The sequence below is a fragment of the Fulmarus glacialis genome, unplaced genomic scaffold (assembly GCF_000690835.1).
Source record: "Fulmarus glacialis isolate BGI_N327 unplaced genomic scaffold, ASM69083v1 scaffold9363, whole genome shotgun sequence".
NCBI classification, from domain to species: domain Eukaryota; kingdom Metazoa; phylum Chordata; class Aves; order Procellariiformes; family Procellariidae; genus Fulmarus; species Fulmarus glacialis.
The window spans coordinates 29960-55291 of NW_009202265.1; the positions used below are offsets into that span (position 1 = coordinate 29960).

The 25332-nt window shown below is 37.4% G+C and overlaps 1 protein-coding gene across 1 annotated transcript in view; it reads right to left on the bottom strand.

Moving 5' to 3' along the window:
• ZFHX4 (zinc finger homeobox 4) overlaps nt 1-25332 on the bottom strand; it is a 122074-nt gene that overhangs the window by 15379 nt on the left and 81363 nt on the right. The window contains exons 5-7 of the mRNA XM_009574229.1: nt 8204-8320; nt 1799-1932; nt 1446-1646 (exon numbers count right to left, since the gene is read on the bottom strand). Coding sequence (XP_009572524.1) covers nt 1446-1646; nt 1799-1932; nt 8204-8320 — 452 coding nt within the window. The remainder of the gene's footprint in view (nt 1-1445; nt 1647-1798; nt 1933-8203; nt 8321-25332) is intronic.

Here is a 25332-nt window from a genome sequence, read left to right on the forward strand (position 1 = left end):
AGGAGAGGAGAGGAGAGGAGAGGAGAGGAGAGGAGAGGAGAGGAGAGGAGAGGAGAGGAGGAGAGATTTCAAAGTTGCCCCATTATCAGCATAGAGGGAATCACGGAGAACTTGAGAAGAAAGCTGATAATCCTCAATAAGGAGGGGGTTTTTCCTTAATTTTTCCGGTTTCCTAAAAAGGTCTGGGAAAGTTAAATTTCTACAGCATTTTCCTTGTGGTGGGCCAAAATTACACAGTTTGGTAGAGCTATAGTTAGTAGAAAACCAAGGAAAAGGAAAGAAGAGAGAAAACTTTAAAACCACCGTTGTGGATCCCCAATTCTGTATTTGCTTATCAGCACTAGGCACAAGGAACCTTAGACCCTCAGTCAAGAGCTCTTTCAATTCTTTCTTTTTTTTTGCTACATTACTCGGGAATGAGGTGGTAGGCCTACAACCACAACCGTATAAATGAAGGAGGAGTCTATGAATACAGAAATAAATCCTTAAGGAGGTGGATCCTTGAAATTCCCAAGCGCATTTCCTTCTAGAAAGGCAAGACAACCAGAATCAGGGTGTCTTAGAAGGTCTGTTTTCTAACAATCTATGATGTAATAATAAATACTTTCTAGACCTGATTGTGTCTTTACTGACATTGTTTTGAATGGTGCTGAGTCATTATTTTTCACAGAAATTTATTATTTTTACATGGTTTGTGCAATTTTGCAGTGAAGAACAGGATTTTCCTGGTGAGGTTGGAATGGGATTCATCCTCCAAATAGAGTTTGCTGGTTATAGCATTCACCCCAATCATGGAGAAGCCAGTTCAAGTCCCTGCCTGATCCAGGGTAGGTACTTGAAATCAGATATTCCATATCCTAAAGAACTGACCTAACTGGATTGCTACCAATTCTTTGATTTGCCTTTCTGTTTCATACTCACATTTTATTCACAAAAAACCTAAAAGGTCTTTTATGCAGAGGCAGAAAGTAAGAAACAGGACATTTTGTACACTAAAATAATCATGTTCTCCAGTTAGCACCGTTATTGATATTTTATTGTGAATTTCACATAATATAATGCAAGTACAGCCCAACTATACACAGGAATTCTTCTATGTTTGGGAACTACATTCTTCAGGGAACTCCTGTTGTTTTACAAACAAGAGTCACCATACCTCTGAGACCTGGATATTACTAGACCCGATTTACAGGTGTGCACTTAGAGACATTGACAGGCTTGATTTTTCCAATGTTAATGTCATTGAGGAACTGCAGGTTTTCAGCATCTTTGAAATCCACCTTCAGTCATTTTCCCGAGGGACATCAGTCACTGGATGAGCTGGCAACAGAACCTAAGAGTCATGACCCACTCCCCTCCTCGGGCTACCTGAATGCTGTATCCCAACAAATACATTGCCCAGAGGCCCGAGTTCGTTTCTGTAGCATGTGCGTCAGAACACTTACTGTCATGAGCAGTTTCTCCACACAGTCAGGGGACACACTGTGCAAATGGGTCAAATGAAGCTGGAGATGCATTTTGTTGCTGAGGACGTCCTGGCAGAGGGGGCAGCAGATAACAGGTTGCATTGAATGCTGTGACAGGACATGCATCTGGATACGATTTGGGTCCCTACTATTGTAGTTACAATAAGGACATTGATAGAACTGAAAAAAAATCAAATTAAGATGCAGGCTATTAGTCAATGTGCTTTTTATAACTTGCTGATATTGCTATTTTAACAGCATATCATCTGTTTCATTCTTGAGTTATTTGAAAGAGTTCTAGAATGCAATTAAATTGTTACATTTTCCTTTACCTGCTCATGACAAAATTTATTGTCCTCTGGAGGCTTTGATTTTTTAGCTGCACCATCCTCTTCTTTTGCCAGAAGAAGCTGTTGTGCCCCTACCACAGTGTTCACTTTTGGTTCCTTCTCTGGTGTGACTATTCCTGTTCCGAAAACATAATTTTTAAGAGCACATTTTAAACTTTAAAATATCCTAGTTTACAAAGAGGCTGTGATTCCAAAGGTCTGTATTGTCTTTGAGGGTCTTTTTTTCTTTTTTTAAGTTCTGAGAAAAAATATAGTTGAATAAAAAAATTCTGGAATGCACAAAGGTGAAAATACACTTTTATCCTTGGTGGAGACTCTGTAAATACATTTAAAAATGGACTCTCCTCTACTGTTTAGATAACCTTAGGTTGCCTTTAAAGATTAATCAATAATGTGCTTTCTTTAGCAGCTCAGTATGAATTTGTGTATTACATTAAAACAAATCGTCTTTTGTTTAAAAATCCTGTTTTCCAAAATAATTAATTTGCTGCTGTTTAATTACCCTCTCGCTCTTCTAAACTGTCTGAGCAATATGATTATTGTGCTGTTTTGATAACTCCTGCCTGGTTACAATTCTGAAGCTAAATATAGTGAGGCTTTAAAAGAAATACTGTGGAGAGTAGGATTTCAGAGCTAACTTAATATTAATTATATACAAAGATCAGTCATTTGTGATTGCCTTAGATGTTTACACTGTGAATTTTTATAGTCTGGCATTTGTGATCAAACCCAGAATATAATTGTTTTCTATAGATAGTTCTACTATTAAGTATTAAATACTATATTTAATATTATGCCTGAACTAGCTGTGTAATGCGGCCCAGTCTTGCACACATCAAAGAAAAGAGTGCAATTCTAATTTCCCAGTCCATCAGAAAATTCTTTCCAGCGTCAATTTGCCAGATAATCTCTTCTGCTAGGCTGGATATTACAAGAGCATTGGGTAGGCATGTCACATACATCTCACGACAAACACAAAACCTCATTTACCAACCATTCCAATCTCATCATAGTGCGGCATCATCTGACCTTTTTTCTGCTGTTTATTATGAGTATTTCTAATTTTAACTTTCAATTTTCACCATCTTCCAGTCAATTTGCAACTAAATTATTTCCAGGGTGAGGACACTATCACTGGACACTGGGTGCAAATACATCTTGAAATGCAATGAAGCTAAACCATTGATTGCTATCAGACCCAACGTAAATATATAGTCCAGGGGTAATCTGATTGTATGCTGTGCATGAAGATTTATCTTGATTTTTTTCAACCCACATAAGGTTCATATAAATGAACAAATTGCATCTCATTGCACAATAACCTAGGATTAATTTAAAAATAAGGTCATGGATGTTTTGGCAACAAAGTAAACATGAACAAAGAAAATACCTGTATTTTTCTGTAGACAAAACCAAGAACTTTTTATTATTATTATTATTTTCATATAGACTTTGTGCAATATTTGGTATTGAAAGAGCAACGTTAAAGAGAAGTAAAATAAGAGAACAGTTTTCAAGGTAAATACCAGATCCTTATGGTACAATAATAAACAATTGAAAACTGAATCATACAGGGACATTTTCTGAAGGGCGTTTTTAAAAAAAACATAAACATATTTTATGACTTATACATTAATGGTGATTTCCCCACACATTTTCATTCCTAAGTTGCTAATTATTTCTTTTGGTGTAATTTAGACCAATAATTTTTGCTTGTTCTTGCTTGAATTAAAGTTTATTTCTGCCATATTTCCCTACTTTTAATGACCAATTTGTCAACATTGGTTTAATATCTGAACAAGCTGCTTTCTGGAGCCCCACTGAATTTTTACACTCTCAGGAACTGATCCTGGAGGCCTCATTTAGACTGCTCAATCAGTGCTGTGCCGATGTCCTGAAGGACTAACGATGCTTAAAGGCAAAATCTACATGATGCAATCACATAAGGCACCATTTTATTACTCACTTTGGTTTATGATAATACAGTACTCCCTAGCCTATCTGTATTTACTTGGCAATACACCATTATTATTTAAATTTATTATTATTTACTGTGAGAATTATGGGAAGTAAAAAAGTTACATACTATATTAACAGAGAACGGTTGCTTCTCAGGTTTTAGAAGGATAGGTTCAAATTATTATCACAGATAATAATTCAAATTCAAATTATTACCATTGTTAACTTCTCTTCATTTCCAACTGTCAAAAACATCTAATGGTTGACTACTGTTTCTTACCTTTATCATATGTCACTTTTAAAATGTACCTTTTTAAACACAAATGCGCCAGGATCTCAGCTGGTGTAAACGGACACTACTATACAGGAAGATGAATTTAAAAGCCAAAATAAAACAATTCCACCTTATCTTTCCCTCATCATGCTAGATTGTTCTCAACAGGTTGTTACAGAAATTAAGATCCAAATTTTGCTCCAAAATCCACTTGTGAAAATACATTTAACTGTGTTTTGGCAGCGGTATTAACTGCTAGTGAAATTCAGCTTGGAGTGTACTCTGTGTGTGCCTGGGCACACACAAGGTTAATATTACACATCATCTTCCACCACAGGATGGAATAACTTAATTACTTCAAAGGGCCTATAATAATCATGAAACACATAGTTCTTGTTTCTATAAAAACAAGGGGGTTTTTTGGTTAAAGTTTCTTTTGCGGTTAATATAATAAAACCGTGGAGTTATAAAACACTGTGCTGGGGTCAATAAATGCATAACAAAGCACAGCTTTTTACTATGTTTACTACGATATTTATATAAACTGTCGAAATTTACAGAGGCTTTGTTGTTTTTGTTTTGTTGTTGCTCTGGATTCATTCAACCTCAAGCACTGTTACTTCTTAAACGACCGAAGTTACATCTGGCCTATGGTAAAGTAACCGAGTCCGTTCCGTGACTTATGGTGAGCTTCGAAAAAAAAAAAAAAGGGGGTTGATTCTTCCCTCTGGCATAGGGATGCCACTCACCCCTGCATGTGGTGAGGACCAAAACCCCCAGGCCGGAGCATACGTGCCAAAAACAAAGGAGATCGTCTCCTTACGCAAGCGAATGGTCCAGCTATTACAACTCAGTGCCTTGTCTTGCTGTATCAACTTTCTGCTTTCCGTGTTGAATTCACTGCTTTAAGGAGCTTCCTGTAGGGAGGCTGAACAAAGTTACGGTCTTACAGGAAGGGTATTGAAGGAAGAGGGAGAGAGGAGAGAAAATATTATGGTCCTGAGCATGCCATGTGGCCCTGTTTTCGTAGTTGGATGTTGCACTGGCATGCTATTCTTACTAGGCAGCTGTAGGAAAAGACTAAATCCAGTTGTTAGTCACGTTTTAAATACGCACTTTTTATTCTTGTGACACATTATTTGTCGGGTTTTTTCCTAATTGTGAAACACAACTGTAATTCATTTTATAATATAAAATACACAGCATTATTTTAGATGAATAATGTAATTTCAATACATTTAGCTCAAAAACTAAGTTTAATTATAAATAAGTGCCATGAAATAGACTAGTCAATGATTGCCTGGCAGTTAGTTACAGAATTATTTAACTTGTGTAAGATTGCTAATATAAAAATGACATAACTCACTGTAATTCAGATGCCACCACCTTCGTAACATTTTTGAAACCCCAAAACAAAAATGAAAATGTTTGTGTGACTAACAAGAAGGAGAAAGTTAATAAAATATGTATACTAATGAAAAAAAAAATCCTGGAAAAAACATAATCAAAATACTGTTTTCTTATTTATGAATCTATGTATTTGATAAAGATTGCATAATTTAAGACTTCTGACACATCCAATGATGTTATTCAGCCTCAAAATAATTCTAAAATTATAATTACTGGTATTCTTTCTAATTAGAGTAGAATGAAAGGATAATTTTCATTGCAATAATGAAGGTTAATTTCCATCCCTCCTCATGTTTACTACCTTATTAAAAAGTGCTCCCCTTAGCCATGGCAGAGACATATTACATTTTCAATGCAAATGTATTAATCTGGATAAATTCCATATTAATTCTTGCACTGCATAGAGCTGTAATTTGGATTATAATTAATCTAAAGTGGCACTAGATTTAAATGACAATATAAATGAGGCATTAGTAGGCTTTTCTATTCTGAATGAATATTCAACAAATATAACTTGCATATTGCCAAGTCTCATTTTGAAAGCTCTACTCCTTGAGATAAGGTAAGCAATACAGCACAACAGCTTACACAAACATACTGCTCCTAAATACATGTTAATCCTTTCTTGTCTAATAGATTCTATGCTAAAGAGGGGTCACACCACTTTCCTGTCTAACTTGTTAGTATTGTGATTAATTTATTGGTTTTCCTGAGATTTCTTTGGCAAGACTTGCAACACTCAATTCATGAGAAAGCCCAAATTAACATTCAATTATACATAAGCAGTTATGCAGTCATTAGAAATACTTGTCAGCTGAGTGAAAATTAAGATGATGGTCTGAATGTTACATATGCAGAACTAATTTAGATTAGGAAAATAAAAGTTTCTAAAAGATTTAGGATTTTACAGTAGAAACTATTTTCTGCAAAGCACAAAGGCAATCGTGTATTTCAGCCCTTGTTTTTATATGAATGTTACTGCAAAATTATTTGTGTAATTGCTGGCACGGGAATGCAGAACAATTATGCTGGTTTTTTTGTAGTGCACCCAGTAGGCATCTGGATATAGGTTTGTCCTAATTAAACTTGGCCCTTACGAGCAGCTAATCCTGATGGAATTTTGAGAATTCCCCTTCAGTATTTTTTTCTAGATTCCATCTTTTTTTTTTGCTGGAGCTTTAATATCATACTCTTTCTTGAACAACTATAGATGGACCTGCCTAAGAAAAAGAGAGGGCTGATAAACTCCCTGAAGCGGTTCACAGTGTCCCCTAGGCAGAGTGTACGGTAGGAAATGCAGGCTGCAGGTGGCTGTCACCCCTCTCCTGGTGAGTGTCCAGGACAGCCCCTGATGAGACTGCACAGGAGGACCTATGTCGGCCTGGGAGCATGGCTTTTCTGCACTGCAGACGGTTTTCACCAAGTCAGAGAACCAGCCAAGGGGGATATATATTTTAAAGCACAACACAGTTTCTTGCTCAACATCATCCTTGTCATCATCGGCCTTTCTTCAGTCTCTTGATCTCAAAAAACAAAGCTACTGAAGAGGAGCTGAGGTTCTAAACTGTGATGAGTACTGACCTTAGCACACCAATAAGCAAACCTAAAGGAAGCTTTAATCTTTAAGTCAGTCTTCTGAATTGATTCAACATAGAAAGGGCCACCTGTGATGTTTTTTTGGAAATAAATCCAAAAATGTTTAATATGTAAAGAGCAAATTACAGTATGGGAGAATTTGAGTGTAAAGAAACTCGTAGGTAAAATGATATTTTCTCTCCAACTATATGTCTTTACAGAGAATACAACCTCCTTTGTATGCTGCTGTCATTGGCATACAAGGAAAAGATATATGACTACCTGAAACTAATAGGCTTCAACCTGTTTCAGCACTTCTTCTGCTTCAGTGAATCCAACATAATGTAACTAGGTATAGCGTGCGGCAAAAGTAGCCAATGTAATATTCATTGTGACCATAGATTTCCATCTCATACATAAAAAGCATGGATGAAGTCACATATTTGCCAAATTAAACACAGAAAAAGCCTTGGGTATCTACACCAGATGCTGGCCCTGGGTTTGTTTGTGCACAAGTAAATGTCATGACATAAGGGTTTTGTTTTCAAAGACAGTAGCTTTCATTACTGGGCTTTGTCTATTCCAGGAGATCAAAATTACCCAACCCATAATCCGTTTTCAATGATATTTCCTCTTTCTTAGGCTGAATCATCTGTAAACTTTTTCACTGGATTTTGTGTATTTTTTTCAAAATGCCTCAAATAAATGCCCAGGAAGAGGCCAGATTCTTGAGAGTAACTGATCAGAGAGCAAGAGCAAAAAATAATAATAACAAAAAAACCCACATTCTTTGGGTTAAAAGGGGGGCAAAACCTGACTGAAGAAAAAATTCAAGTGGTACCTAATCCTATGCTTATGAAAAATTAATATGCCATCAGAGGAATCACAAGTACAGCTAAGATTAATGAAAGGCGCTTAAAAAATTACAAGCACACAAACTGATTTGATTAAAAAATAATCTCACTGGTCGTCCTGTAATATTCTTCAACTTATCCGCATCTATCCTGTCAGATGGTTATGATTAAAAATAGGTCAATGGGAGGCTACTGATAGAAATCACATGCAAAATGCACATGCAATGAATAGTAGTGGGAATGTCCAGACAGTTTAAAATGAAAGAGCATTTCATAAGTTAAAAAAGGGGGGAAGACAAAATTCTAGCTTCTTACCAGAGTCTTTACAAGATTTTTTGCCTTCACTATTGTCTCTCTCACTTGAGTCTTTATCATCAGCAACAGCCACTGATGTACTTTTAGCAGACCCTTCTGTATCTTCACCTTGTTCTTCTGTGGACAAGCACAGAAAGATCTTAGAAAAGAAACTCGGTGACCATTTAACAGCATTTTAAAAATATGTCCTGTAATAAGAACAGCACAAAAAGAGGGTGGCAAAACAGGGGGGCAGAGGGGTGGGGGAAGAAAAGGGAGAGGGAAAGAACAACACTTTAAAGAGGTTGGACATTAATTACGAATAGTTTGCAATATTTCGAAATCTATCCAGAAATTCTGACCGTGTCTTTATCAGAGTACCCGCTTTCCACCAGTGTGACAGATTTAAAGCCTGTCATTTCATATTCTTCGGGTAGAAATGATTTGTGTTAAAATACACGCACATGCATGCACACACACACCACACGGGCCAGAACAAAAGCCAGCACATGTAAAAATGCATCTTGGAGCCAAAAAAAAAAAAAAAGAGAAAAAGAAAAAAGAAGGGGGGGATTCAGCTATAAATCCTATTAGTGCAGCAGTATCCCGCTAATTGCAGTAAGTATTAGGTATTAGGTACTGTATTAAATATAAACCTCTGGCTTTGCGGGAGAAGTCTCAGATTTTGTCTCCAGGGGGAGCCATCCAGGATAAATGATGCAACCTGGTCTATGGCTTCTGAGGAAGCTGTATTACCCACACCTCACTTACGTGTTCACACCAGCTAGATTACACGGAAATCTTCACAGTAACTCAAGCCCATTTAATTATTCGGTAAATCTTAGCTATGCTGCTACTGGTGGATTAATCTGTTTATGCAGTTAGCTTCTATGCTGGGGCCGTGTAGCACTAATCCGTGAAAGGCCCACTGTTCCTTTTCATCCTGTGATCATTTGTCTCTCACTGTGCTGATGTCACATTTTAATGAATTTTTAGCAATCTGAGTAATGCCAGATAACCAGACTTGCAACTCCCTACAGCACAGCATGCTGTTTTCATTGCAGCACACACACAAAAAAAAAAAAAAAAAAAACATATTTCCCGGTTCAGGTAGGAATTACATACATTAGGAGGTGAAGGTAAAATGGGATTCGAAGCACCAGGCTGCTCAATTTCATAAAATCTTTAATGACCATATAAATTAACCCTGGAAAGGCAAAAGGTCACAGACACACATTTGCATACACTCTTCTATTCACTTTTGATAAGCAGAGCTTTTATGTAGGGAACATGATACAATTAACCCTTCAGGAACCATACAAAATGCAGCTACCGACATTTTAAGTGTCAAGCATTAACTGAAAATTACACACTGCATAAAATTTTCATTGTAAATGCTATAGTGATTGAAAGGGGAAATAGTGGCCCTCTTCGCACCCCATGTTTTATTAATAACATTCTGACAGCCGAATGAAATATCCTCTGTCATATGTAGCAGCTGAGCACAAAAAAATTGCTGCTTAGCGCCTTACTTGCCAGCCATGCCCTGAAACTGTATGCCTAGGCAAATAGATGTGGCAAACCTATCCGATTCTCAACTCTCTGCACAACCTTTTGTAAATCAGAAGAGAAAAACACAGCTGCAATTTTGGAAAGCAAACCAAAAAAAAAAAAATCTCAACCACAAATCAATGTGTTTTGCATTGACATCAGAGTAGAATAGGTTAGGACTAAGCATGCGTGTCCACTTTTTGGAACAATACAGGGAGAAAGGTGGTCCCCTCTTTTAAAAATAATTGCACATAAAAAAAAATTTCCATCAGAATAGAAACCCGCCTCGTGCTGTTTCAGCGCTCTCCTCCCTGCAGTCCCCCGCCCCCTCCCGCGATGATAGCTAATCAAACATGGTAGGCATCCCTGTCGCAGCTGGAAGCGGGGCTGTGTTTGTCAGGGTGGCGGGGGAGCGCGGTTCGGGATGAGATCCTGGGAGCCTGTGATCATCCCTGGCCTCGGCTGTGTTAATGCTGAGCGTGCACACATGAGGCTCGTATCCAGTGTCAGGCCCCGTGGCCTCACGGAGAATCCCTTTTCGACTCATCCTTGGGAATGGAGGCACTGCTTCTTTTACTAGATTTACTGGCCCAATCCCCCTGGGCTGCAAAATGAAGTGTCAAAGTGCTACTGAGTGTCCTTATCTTGAGGGGACATAAAATTGTAAGGGCTATCGTGGCACACATTAATAAAACATTGTGTGTGTGTCAGGCAAAGAGAAAGAAAATTATGAAGGTACTAAAAGAAAAGCTACAGTATCATCTGGGTCTCATCAGACAATTTTTGCAGGGTGCTCTCCTGTTTTTCTGGTATGTGTTTTAAGTGTGAGAGAAATTCCCAGACATGTTCTCCTATACATCATCGTGGTGTCTGACCTCAGCCTGACCCTGGCAACAGTTTGAGAAATCTGAATGTGAACAAAGACTCTGTGTCAGCAGCAGGGAGAGATTGCGGGATAGACTTTCCCCATCAACTTAATCGCAAACAGCAGTTCTGAGGCCATAACTTTACAGGGCTCCACCAAGCCACAAACACATAACCTTTAGAGGTGAAACTGCCCCCCGCTCCCCAACCCCCCCTTCTGTGATTTTTCTCAGTCTTGTGGTGCTCCCTTTGATGTAGCAAGGCAATTAGCTCTAATGTTCAAGTACTGCAGACTTGTTTTATGGTTTGGAAGGTGAGAGCTGTTTATTACAGGTAGGCTCCAGGGGGCCATAAAGGCTTTGCAAATTTTTAATCATGCAAAAAACTAATCAAAATGTAACTTATACACACCGTAAAAATTAATATCATTATTATGCATGGTATAAATTGCCTGCCTTGGTTTTCAGTGGCACTCACTTCTAGAAAATACATTTGGCATTCATTTCAGAAATATGTATGGCATTCACTTCAGAAATAAATTTCATAGACAGAAATGATAATACAACTTCTCCTATTTTCCTTCAAAATTACAGAAAGGCTAAGATTCACACTGTCGCGACATTTTTCAAAGGGACAAGATGGAAACACAACAGCTCTAACTTAAAAGCAGCTAGCAAATTTACAAGAAAAATCATGAAGACCATTCATTAGAACAGATATTGAGGATATGTAATGAAGTGTGCTATCAAAGAGTCTGCATACCTGTGCCAAGATGCTACAAACATCTCTTTTTAGTAACATTTTTGTTCTTACTTAATATGCTGACCAACAAGGATACTATTCGGTTATAAATATGTGATGGCTCCTGCTCAAAGACACAAAATTATGAATTATTATGTATCAACAAAATACAGTATGATGGTGCTACAGATTCCAGAACAGGTCCTAATGCTCTGTTTTAAATTTACAAGAGTCCTGCCTGTATACATTTACAAATGTCAGCTCTGAAAATGAATAGAACACTGGGTTCAAATGTACTTTAATGACTTTAATAACACTTACTATTGCAGTATGATATTTTATTCACACCTGGTTTTATTGTGTCCAAATGTTGAAAATTTCTTTTGATGTTGGATCTATTGAGTTTAGCCATTACCAACCTTTTTCCTCACAACTGACTTAGAATTAAACACAAAAATAAGGTTAGCAGTCTGCACTAAAACTGTAATATAGGGGAAAATGGAAAAGTTAAGCTTCAGAAGTAATATGTTAAGCAGCTGATATTGTATGTTATATATTCTACGTTATATACTTTAATATGTTAATCTACACTCTCATTCTATACCGATTTTATGAAGGAAGACCCTTATGACCTTCCCCAGCCCAATGAAGTCAAGATGCGTGATGATTTCAATTGCAAAATCCAGGCCTCAGCCAAAGTTGAATAGCAGATACCAGCAGCAAAATTAGGTTAATATTCATACACAGATTAGAAAAACCTGACTTACTGAGATGCAAATAAAGGAACAAATGCATCCACCATGGCCAAAGGAAGGTATAGAGAAACAAATACTATTTTTTGAAATAAAATACTGAATAGTTAAAACAAGACATGGCCAAGTTGAAACAATCTTCTCTCCTTTAATTTAAATGCATTGTGATAATCATGCAGGCATATCAATCATCTTTCCCTCTGTTTTATCAGAGAAGTTTCCCTACTGATGAGCAGCATTGGGACTCTGTCTTCAAGTCTATTTAAGAAACATATTATTTTCAAGGGTCGATTTTGGTTGGGTTTTTTTTTTTACATCACTGATGTATCAATCAACAGCCAGTAGTTCCTGTTTTGGTCCTGGATTTTGTTGTTGTTGTTGTTGTTATTATCCCTTTTGCCCTCTCCAAAATGCAAGTCATTTCCTAAATAAGGATGATCTACTAGTTGTGGGTGAGTAATTGTGGTTATGAGAGAGAAAGCAAGATTAAGCAAGTGTTTGTGGCTGAGGGCCGGATGGATGGGGAAAGAATAAATCAATTGACTAAAGTAGTAAGTAAATAAATATGAAATGAGAGAGAGATTTTAAAAAATAATTGGGGTTTGTTATTCAATATGTTCAATAAATAGCTGAATCAAAGGTACCCATAAGTCTTCAGTACAGATGTGTCCCAGGTTCAACTGGTAGAGTGAATGGCTTATTGAGATTAACTGTCAGGATGAGAAGGTAAACACTAGCAAAGGATAATGGAAGGGTGGATTGGAGGGATGGACAGAAAACAGATAATGGAGGGAAAGGATGAACAGCTAACAAAAGAAAATAAAGAAAAACCCACAGAATATGCAAGAAAAGAAAAAAATAACTAAAAGCAGGGCTTGTGGATTTACTTCTGGGTTATCCTAGTTACACTACTTAGTCGATAAATTCTGTCTGACTTCTGAATTGCCATTTATTCACCCAAATATTCCAGAAAGTATTTGTTCTATTTTCTGGCTGGTCTTGCAGAGCATGAGTGAGGAACAGGATGCCTCACTCATTCAGGATCTTGACTGCATCCTCTAGTGGTCATATTTCATCTTCAAATAGGATTTCTAGTTTCTTATTTAAGGACTCAAGGGGAATAAAGGCACCAACCCGTTAATAACTGTTTCTAATCACTGTGTTATATTTACATCTATAGCTGTTAGAAGGCTGAACTTCCCGCAAACAAGCCTATAATTAAGTGGTGATCGTCATATTGACCAGAAATTGCTAACTGGCAGTTAGTATCAAATTGTACCATTTTGTTTTGTGGTGCATCATTTGAATTTTTATAGCAGACTAATGCTCATTTTCTTCTGGTTGAAACGTATTACTGTGTCAGAGGAGGCCGACTGCAAAGCTGGCTGAACAGAGTGCGCTGTGGTGGCTCCTTCCCAAGGAGTGTCACAAATCACACCCACTTTATCCATCCACTCCGCCCAGCAGCCAGTATTCCCCACTTGCTATGCTCAGCCTCACCGCTCTGGCTGCTGGAGAGAGGCAGCTCTCATCTACCCCACTTCTTTTTGCTTCTTAGCTTCTGAAGGTAGAAAAGATTCATTATCACCAGCTAATATGCCCAGCACTTTATTATTTCTTAATCTAGTTTTTTCTACTTTTTTTTTTCTTTTCTTTAACTGCAGTTTACTTCCAGCTGCTGGAGAAGGAAAAGGAATGTTCTCCCCAGAAGTTTAGAGGGGTGGGGTACCCTTTCCAGCCCGGCTGCTGAGCAAGCTCTCCCTTTCTCTCATTGCTGGCTGGGATTGACTGCTTTCTAGTCTCCCTCCCATAGTCTCAGAGTAAATCAGGAAAAGAAGTGTGTTTTACTCTGATAATGGTGTAAAAAGGTGGAAAAAACCTGTTGGTAAGCTTATGCTGAGCCATACTCATTTATCAGAAAATTGGAAAATCTGTGTTTTGTATTTTTGTTGTTTTATTTCTACATTAATATTTTATCAAATATTTTGCAAGATGCAAAAGAAGCATATGCTGACAAAACCATTAACAGAGAATGTCAGCTATTCAGAATGAAGCTCAGCAATGTTTTCCAGATGTGATTGGAGATGTACAGTTCATCATTTATTATGCAAAAAGGGATACTTTTCCTACTTGGCCATCTCTAGAAAGGCATTGAAGCATGAATCTATATTGAGAATAGTCTAACTTTTCCAACTGATCGGTACTTGATCGGCTGCCATTACGGTTCATAGAAACTGCTGTTTCCCCCATCAGCATAAGGCATGAAGAGCACTAGCATTGTCTGACTTGAAGACTAATACATTTCCATCACGGTTATTTAGAAAAGAAAATTAAACCTCACTGTTAATTCTTATCCAACATGCTGGATACACCCTGCCTAATTTCAGGCACTGCTCTAAGCTTCCTCCTTCTGGAGGGAGAGACAGGTATCTTCAAGGCACAACTCAGACTTTACGCAGGCTGAATTGTCTAATTCCTCCCTGACTACAGAGGGATTTTAGAGTGAAGTTTAGTGTTTGGAGTGGAGACTTTTCACCTTGGCACTGCAGCTAAATACTGGAAGTTAGGTGGGTGAACCTAAGCCTAAGAGCCTGACCCAAAGATCAGAAAGTCAATGAGAGTCTCCTCATGACCCTCACCAGTTTACTAGGTGCTCATTTCTAGCCTGTGGGAAAAAAAGAAGAATACCGGATCTTCACAGTATCATTCACCTTTTTTTTTTATACCTCTTGTTCAGCCTTGGTTTACTTTCCTGCGTTGCTGTTCAATCTGTGTATTCAACGTCCCTTCACACACAAATGCTTCTACTGTCCCTGATTTCTTGCATTTTTTCCTACCTCCTACTTGAGCTGAGTTTCCAATACATCATGTAAGTGGTGAGATTGGCTCTCCCATTCACAGTTTCCAGAATAATCCTTCAGAGTGTATTTACAAAGAAATTCACAATGTTAATTAACAGCTCATTTAAAATGTCATTTAAATGACATATTTTATTAGTGACTCAGTTTTTGGGTTTCTCTCTGAAATACACTGTAAAATCCTTCTCATTTACCTTCTAGACTTTCTTTCTGAATTATTCACCTCTTTTTGGCTCACTAACAGTATGTTTCTGAAATTATCTGTAAAGAATTCTGTTAGTGCATATATTTCTCCTTTGTCTTTTGAGAATACTAGAGTAAAAGAATTTATTTTCTTTGCCATCTCCTGATCATTTTGGATTGACTCCTTATCCTCTGGTGGTCTAGCAGACCTAATGACTCTTCTGCAGGCTTTCTATTTCTGAGATACTTTAACAATTCCTGTTTATCTTTTTTAGGTACCTTCACATATATGCTCCTCTTAGCCAACTTCTATGTTCAGTTTTATTAACATCACTTTGGCTTTATTTCCACTTTTAAGGATACTTTTTTCTGACCTGAATAAATTCTTGTACTATGTCTTGTCACGTAGCTAACTACAGGCCTCCAGTTTAAATATTCCCCCTTCTTGATGTTAAGTGTCACAGGCAGAAGTAGGTGATCTATTTACAGTGAATAAATTTTTCCCTGAACATAAACACTTTCTGAATTTTTAAAAAATAACCTTTACAGAATTATTTTCTTTGGATTTTTTTGTTTGTCTGTTTGTTGATTTTCCACAATTACCTGACAAATATTCTATAGCATATATATAGCAGTCCATGGATTTTTTACAAACTTATTTGTTGCAAATATCACTTAAATCTTAAGATTTAAAAAGTTTGGCTTCTTTAACATACGCATACATGATGTGGTCTTTTTTTTTCTTGGAAAGACAACACAGGTGGTTTAGCTGCCCCTCCAACCCAGTTCACAATGGTTGAGTGATGTGTAAGAATCTTCACCAAGACTTCCACCACAAATTCCTCCAAAAATCTCCTGCAAAAACTGGGTTTCCTGGCTCAGCTGTAGCTGTACTATACAAAATATAGTATATTGACACATGGTCAAACTCTGTTATTGAGACAGGAGGAAAGGACAAAAGTCTGCTCATCAAAATTAGCAAAAGTAGTAAAAGACAGCAATATCTTCCTGCCTCCCTGCTGTCTCCTATCCCCTTCTGTTACTGTCTTCCCTTGCCCCCTCCAGTCCCAATCTGGAAAATTTGGATAACAAACTTTTGTGTCATTACTCAAGTATTATGCAGTTTTATGGAATGTTCCTGATTTGTACTGTAGTATTTTAGTGTGTTTGGGATTCACAGCCATAACATGGCACATCTCTGTCCGCTTCATCTACAATAGCTTACAGGAACCTTCCAATTTCAGTGCTGTGCTTCAATACCTAAAGCTAGTCTTTTCTTGCTGCATTGTTTGAGGTCAGGAATTATGCTGTCCTATTGATTACTTGGAGTCCACTGCCAAGTTTGTTGGAGACACTCGCATGGCATGCTCTGAAGATTAGCATTATCAATTGGTTCTTAGCACAATAATGGGTGACTCATAAATACTGAAATAGAGTAGACTGCATACACAGATTTTTCTGAATTCAGAAATGCCCATTATGTCTAGGGGTTCTCGCAGTGCCAAGTCAAGCATTTCAGGTCACCCAGTCTTGCTGTAAAGCTTCTTGTATCACAGCAACAGAATGGCATGGGTGGATTTATTTGTATCCGTTTTTCTTTTTACTGAACCAGTATGACATACTAGATGTTTTCCTCCATCTTTCATTTCCTCTTTCCTTCATTTAAGTTTTTTAATTCCCACTGTTCTGTATACTGCACTACTTTTACATTTGCTACATGATTGTCTAATTTGAATGCTCTTTCTGCCATACATAGTTTCAATAATAACCCCCCACGTTAATTTTCATTGTCAGCAACATAATTCTATCTCTGTGGAAGCAAAGGACAACCCTTGCCTATAGAGTCCCTGCTCACAACTGCCTAATAAGCACAAATCTACAGTGCCAATTTAGCTAAAACCCTGAAATGTCGTGTGAGGTGGCTCTGTTGATAGCACTGAAAAAGATTCAGAGAAAGCTTCTGAACAAGAACTGAACTTAAAATTTCTTCTTAATGACTTCAGACAAGATGATAGGGCCACACATTTGTAAGCTTAATGAAGACTTCCCACCACACATCTGTCTTTTAGTTTGCTTATAACTTCAGTAAACCTTTAACTGCTTGGGCTGAAATCGGTTGTGCTGAATCTCTGCTGCAGGTTGGATATCATATGCATTTTTTTAAAAATTACATCAAAATGATTCAGCCACTTCTAAGAATAGCATTAGGACAAATAGGTTTTTATATGTACATATATGTTTTGGAAATCTTTATTGTTCCAGTGATTTTAAACTGGAACCCAAGATTTGGCAGACAGAATGGTGTCTTGCATGTGCCACATTGGATAAAACTGCCCAAATTCAGCCAAGCAATATAGCTTTGAAAAATTCTACTTACCCATGCTCAGAAAAGCCACTTGTACTGAAGAGCGGAAATTCTCCTAGGAATCCATACTCATTGAACACACACTTCCCACAGTGCTGAGAGCTCACCAAAGTGCATATTCAGTCACATCCCACAGAGCCTCCACAAACCTCTTCACCCAAGTTCCTATGTATTCTAAACAATGAGCATGTTCCTCATAGAGGAACTGCAGCTTAAACAGGTCTTCTAAAATACAAATTCTCTTGGCAGCTCCCCTGTACAACCAGACTGCAACTATAGCATCCTTACTCTAGTGAAACTGAACTTTCTCTTCTTGTTATTATTCTTTTGCTGCTGTCTGTCATTGTACGGTGCACTGGAAACTGATTGCTATAGGACAGCAGGAGCAGCATGTTTTCCCCTGTGCTAGTGGGTTGGCAGGAGCAAAAGAAGTATGGAAGTGAGATTTTGGGGGTTAGAGAAAGAACTGTGGAGAGGTAAGCAGAATGTGGTCCAAGGAAAAGAATGTGAAAGACAAGGAGATGGGGAAGGGAGGAGAAACTGAGGTAGCAATTAGGATCAAATGAAAAATAGGTAGAAGGCAGGAGACTAGGACTAGAATCAGCGGTGTACTAAATTCCAGCACTGAACTGGATTTCAGGAGATAGAGCTGGCTGGGACCACTGGAATCTACTAAGCAAATGAGGCAAAGACATTGAGACATGCTGAGAGGCTTGTGCAGGAATATCAAAGCTGGCAGTCAGCAGGGATGGAAGCATGCATGGATGGATAGGGAAGGGAGCTGGGAGCTGACTAGAAATATAGAAGGGATGTCTGAAGAATGAGCAGCAGAAGTAAACAAGAAAAATAGAGATCACTGGCGGGATGGGAAAAATTATGTATAAAAAGAGTGACAGGATAGATGTGGAGAGAAAATGATAGGTGAAGATAGTGACTCCTCGGCAAAGAGATTGGAAATTAATGTAAGTAAAACATGGTGTCCCCCACAGCCCAAAATTAAATCCCTGAATTTTCAGTCTTATAATTCTTCTTCTGGCTTACTGCATTACCCTTCACTAGTGCTTGTCTACAGTGGGGACAAAAACCTTCTGCTACTCTCAGTTGATTCATTAGCTGTAGTAAAAGGGGTTCGTGTAGCAAATCCAAACCCACTGATGTTTCATATGACTTTCAGTATAGTGCTACATGGTAACATTATTTTCCAGTTTAAGTCTTTGAAAAATAACTATGGGATTATAAATGAAAAAACAAAACAAAACATGTTTTTAGACCCATTAATAATATCACAAAAGTAAAATACTCGAATATCTTAAAAAACACATTAAGATACTTCCTTTGTGACACAGTCTTTAATTTCCTGATCAAGCTCTACCTTATGGCAAAGCCTCTTGCCCTATTCACTGCACAAAATTATTGATACTTATTTAGTGAAAAGCTGTTCAAGATTTTGTTTTCTTCTCACTGCTTAACATATGGCCACGTGTTTTATTTACTACATCTCTTCAACCCATTCTGAAAGCCAAATTATTCATTTCATTACTGACTTTTTATTGCTGCACAAACATTAATGAATTTATCTTCATTATGTCCTAAGAGATGAGTAGGCAACTCTGCAATTTCAGAAAGGGGAGGTATAGAGAAATTGAGGTTAAAAAAAATCTACTAACTTGGAGAACCCAGTTTGATACAGATGGGACCCAATTTTTTCCAAGTACATAGCAATATAGAGCACTTTATATGCTCAAAGCACAGCACTGATTGCTTTCATTTGCAGCTCTGTGTGTTCAGCACTTATTTAACACTATAGTACAGCCTCAAATCAAGCACTCAGAAAATGAAGGCCACAGTCAGTGAACTCCTATGAAAAGTCTGGGTAAGGTGACCTGCCTACGATAAAAAAAAAGGGTCTCTCCAGCAGAGACAGACATGGAAGCAAGTTCTTCAGCTGTCTTAAACATATCCCATTATTTCTCTTCCTGGCATCCACAGCCTCCTTCACTACTCACTTTCTGAATTTCGCAGCAAACATGGCGAGACTCTAAAGACAGTTTCTGCCATTCCTGCACAGCACTGATTCATCCATATCCCCATGCAGCTCCATTCTGTAAACTCAGAAAGGCAAGGGGGAAATACTATGTGACCATGTAATTACAGACCATATCTTCATGCATACACGCATGGTGCTGAATTAAGATAGTACAGCATATGTCAGTCCTTCTTGATTACGAAAGTGGCTTTTTTGAGAGGCAGAGGCAGACCTGCTCTACTATATCAATATATTAACCTCCTCTTTTTCTTGTTCGGGCATATAAGATCAACAAGCAGTATATATTTACAGATGTTGTTATCTGAATATTATCTGTAACATATAAAGTCATAAATGCTTAAGAGTAGACTGTAAGGCAATGCACAAGGATTTTCCTGCACAAATCAGGCTGAAGTTCACAGGGCTGGTGTAAATAAAACCTCATACAGAAGAGTAACATTTTACTGATTCACTTTAACATATTAGACCCAGGCTTAGCTAATTTAGGAATAGGGTTTAGGAATAGAGTTAAGAATTTAGGAACAGCCTCGTAACTGTAGTTAGCAAGTATCATAGTGAGTGTAGAGAGTCTTCTTTTTATTCTATATACAGGCAGATATCTGTGCTAATATTGATGAAATTTAATAATTTTATTAAAGTTTGCAAACAGTGCTTTCAGACACACACTAGTCAATTCATACATGTTGCAATTACAAAAAATACTGTAGTTTCCCTTATGACAGAAAGAGACAAGTAAAGATGAGACACACTTACATTTGGGTAGATGTGCTATATTTGTGACAATTATTGGGGTTTTTTTTTGAAACAAGATGTTTTGATCACCTCAGCATAAATTAGCTCCATGGTTATCATTAAACTGAAGAACGAAGAAAAAAAAAAAATGGACTTTGTAAAGTATGGGTATGGATTGTCTTTGCTTGAGTAAGGGTATGCACAGAAGTTCAAATCTTCAGAGCTCATACTACAGAAAAATGGGCGTAAGTGAACAAAGAACATTTGATTTCCAGAAGTGCTCAGTGTTATCTCAGCACCCATGGACTGAAAGCTGAGAAGTTTCAAGAATCTACATATTCTCAGAGAAATTAGCAAAATCCCATGTGCTAGGCACAGATGATTTTTACCAACGCAAAATAGATGGTCAACACCTGGGCTTTAAGCAGATTTTATAGTCATCATAAAACATATATCCTTCATACACACTAACCTACAAATACATTGAGAAAGTTCCACTCATTTCAAATCATGTGTTCACAAAACCATGTGTGCTGGGCTTTGAGGTCTGGGGATTATAATAGCCGCTCGTTTATAGTAGTATTTCACTTGAAAAATAGAACATGATGTGAAGTAAGCAGCAAATAACTTCCAAAATCTGAAAAAAAGCCTATGAAGTTGCTTATAATAAGAGCAAGATTAATTCAGGCACCTTCATAAAAAAATAAAATAAATTCTGCTGCTTACTGTATAGTTAATCCATGCATCTTTAAAGACTTCTATTTTTAGTCTTATACAGCATCTGAGCTGTATGAGTTCTTTATAAGACATGGGTAAAAGAGCTCGATTTTTTTTTTTTTTTTTTAAATTCTGTGAAAATTAACTAAGTGGTTTTTAGGCACAGTCCTAATTAGCTACCTTTATGTTGCTGTTCTGTCCAGTCAGTCAGAATTGCTAGTCTGGGGACTTTTTTGAGGAGCACACATGAAAGACAGGACAAGCATTTCAGGCAATTGTGTGAGGACGCAAGATGAAACAATTACTGCAGGCACCACACTTTTCTGTCGAAACATCCCTTTTTTGAGATATACTCCCTTCAGTATCCCAAAGAAGCTTGGGCAGAGATCTTCTTTCTTTCCTGTATCTACAAGATATTTATTTGCTTGCCGCTCATGAAACCTTTTAAAATGTGTTTTACAGTTAAGAACCAGTGCTCCAGTTCAACTCACCACAGAAACTAGATTCAAGATTTTGTTTGTCTGTTGTATTTGTAACAGCCTCTGTCCCACAAGAACAAGTTGGGGAGCTGAGAGATATGCCATGGGCTTTCTCCTCAGAATTTGTTGTGGAGATGGAACGGAGCATTATCAGTTCCATATGAACACTATTTGGGCAGGAATTAGTCATCAGCGTGTCATTTTCATTCATCCAGGTGCTTTGTGAAAGCTCCTACATCTGATTAGCCCAGCATACCTGACATAATAGCAGCATTAGCACAGATAAACATACTGGTTATATTCTCGAATGATGAGGAAATAGGAAGAGACTCTTCATCCAAGGCTTTTTTGAGTTAGAATCTATTTTGGACTGCATGTGACAATGAGGTGACATTCCTCACTCATTCCATCATATGCAGTGTACAATTTGTCAGACTGACAAATGCCATGTTTTAGCTGATGGCTAAGAGGGTCCATATACATGTTTCTGTATCTTCAGAGGATGTCAGCCTGGCAGGATACCTAAGGTCAAATCGATTGCATGGCTTGTGCCACTTCTATGTATACAAGTAGGGCATGATGCTTTTGGATACCACCTCACAAAGTTGATACAAAGTTGAACTTCATAAAAAAGTTAAAGTATTTTTGATTGTTCATATATATATATATACACACACACATAGTGAAAGAAGAATCAATTGACAAGTTGACCTCAACAGAAACTGGAGTACAGGGAATCAGAAGTATGCAACTTTTTACTTGCTCCTAGGTAGGGCAGTTAGATGCTTCAACATGAAAAAAAGAACACTTGTATTTCATCAGTCATGGGATTAAGTAAAACTATTTTGCATCTCTGGGATAGGAAAATTCAGGTACCAGTGTAGCAAAAATCATTTTTACCTTTATCTAACTAAGACATTTTAAGTCAATTTTTAAAATAAAATGAAAATACTATTCCAACAGCATTTTATGAGCTATGACAGGCCCATACATGCTGCATACAGAAACAGGACTGGTCTGAAGGTCCATTTGGGGGCCTGGAATGTATTTCAGTTCTTTTTGAAAAATCAGCTACAATACCTTTAAGAGAAACAAGCTGCAAATGGAATCTGATTCAGCTAGGTCTTCTTCCTTGCAAGTTAGTCATTGAAAATCATATAAGAAATATCACTTGAGACTACTATAAACTCAGCATAACTAAGTTTGAACTCAACCCGTAGTTTCTAACAGGAAAAAAAATTAAAATCAAAGGTGAAAATAAAATTGCTAAATACTACAAAGATAGCATGCAGGTTCCTGCAAATGGAATCTGATTCAGCTAGGTCTTCTTCCTTGCAAGTTAGTCATTGAAAATCATATAAGAAATATCACTTGAGACTACTATAAACTCAGCATAACTAAGTTTGAACTCAACCCGTAGTTTCTAACAGGAAAAAAAATTAAAATCAAAGGTGAAAATAAAATTGCTAAATACTACAAAGATAGCATGCAGGTTCAGCAATAATCAAGGCTTATTTCTTGTATTCCTTCATTCCAAATAGAAAAGTTTTCACAGAAAACTGTTTTCAGTCCTACTTCTCTCATTCATTCACTCATGGGCAAAGAATGGCCCTTTACTGGAAGCCAAGACCTGCTGCTTAGCCTGTAACCATCAAAGTCAGGGAAGGTACTTCTGCGAGCTAAGTTATAGATGTGCGTTACTGCTGGCAACACGGAAGACGTGTCTTGTCACAGAAATGTATCAAGAGTGGTCAGCTTTTGGAACTTTTATTGAAGGTCTCATGATGGGTGCTATACTCACAATCTCAGCTTACAGAGTTATGCAAGAACGTGAACTTTCACTGGATAGAAAAGCAGAATAAAACAATGTCATAGTTGTGGGAAAAACAGAAGAAGAAGAAGAAGAAACAATCCAAAAAACACCACCACCATTTCTAAAGGCTTAAGCAAAAAGAAAGCGTAAAACTCAACTCCAAATGTGTTATAAGCAACCCTCAATTATCCAGGGCACTACAGGGGTGGGGTTACTTAAATAAAGCAAAACCATATGTAAACTACACTAAAAGAACACATTTAGTACATTCACTTTTGAAGTAATTCACTTGCTTTCACTTGTAAATAGCTATCTATGGAACGAAGGAACAGTATTAAATCGCAGTGAGCAGAGTGGCCTGGTAGGAGCAATATTTATTTTGTGTCACGTATTCTGCAGCAATGGGCTGCAGCCAGTGGGCAGCAGATGGGCTCCGGTCAAGCTACAAGCCAGGTAACTTATTCCCAGATAATTCAAATTTGACCGCTTCATAAATCTTAGGAATTTTAATGCAGTCTCATGACTGTTGAGTTACGGAGTTGAAAATATTACAAACTGTCAAAAAATACAAGCCACCCTCCAAAAACCTTCCCCCAATTAAATTCTCTTGGCTGTAACTTAGAAAAACTGTAACCCTTGTAAAAACCTTTTTACTGAATGTCTCCACCTATGTTTTTTTCCCTCCAGCTACAAGCATATGAAAAAAGTAGTTGAGAAATGAAGAAGTTGTGAAATTTGATAATTGGGTTAATGACAATAATAAAAAGAAACCCTTGAAAAATTGAGGACAAAAAATCTTTTATTGGAAAGATGTTTTCTTCCTCAGATGAATTATAGATCAACCCTGTGGAAAACACTGTTTGATAATTATTCTAGGGCTCCTATGATTAAGAAAACAGTACACAGCTTGTTCCATTTTAAACTGTCCCCACCCTTGCTTAAGCAGAAATGCAGTTACAATAATTTTATGGTACATAAAATGAAAACAGTTGGCCTACCAAGTAACAATGAAGCAACATACATGGTTTTATAGACGTACAGTATCATTTAGAACCCTGCTGTTTCATTTGAATTGTGTTGAATCTTTTTTATCATTTCTTCATCTAACCTAATTTGCCTAAACCCCTTATTTAATATTCCTCCTACTGTTTGTTTATTTCTCACTGAAAGAGCGTAATACCAACAGAAACGGTAATATAATATAAATAAAGGCTAGAACCAGTGGTATGTCTTAGAAGTGTGAACACTCCTCTATCTCTTTCGATTCCAGTGTTTCAAGACTTTTCTTTGTTAGGGGAGAATTTAATAAGACAAATAATCAGTCCTGAAGAATGAAGTAGAACTCTGCTAGTGACTGCTGAGTCCAAATGATGCATTGTACAAGGAAGAAGACAATACAGTAATTCTTTGTAATAGAGGACACCAAAACAACAAGCAGCACACAACACAAGTTCTAAACTATTATAATGAACTCTGGGACTAAAGACCAGATCTTAGGTTTTGATAAGGCTGTTTTTCATTGCTTCAGCAGCACACAGATGCCTAAAAGACAGTTTAAATGGCTGGGAGGAAAGCCTTAAAATGAAAAGGATGCCCAGTGGCACAGAGCCGATGTAGCTGGTTCATTCAAAGTGGACATTAGCAATTTCTGTGTGTAGAATAAGAGATTCCAAACAGCCTTAAGCTGACCTAAATTACACCAGTTTCAAAAATCTTGGGAATGGCTGAAATTTACCTCAGTTAACTCCCCCATTTTCAAATGCAGAGTCACACTGGGACATCAGAGCAATTCTGGAGACAAGCACGTTTGTTAACACTCATGGTAAAAGAATATTAAAGAGTTAAAAGTTCTTAAAGAGCTGGAGAGAGAATAAAGCTTAGTTTACTATCTACATTTTGAAAATGAGAAAGCACATCAAACTTTCTTCCTGAATGGAGCTATTAAATCTATTACAGAGGAAGCAAAGTGAAGTTTATAAGAATCTTGCCCTCTGAGAATTTCAATGGGTAAAAGCTGTGGAAATTTCACTTTATTGCCACCGTTCCGC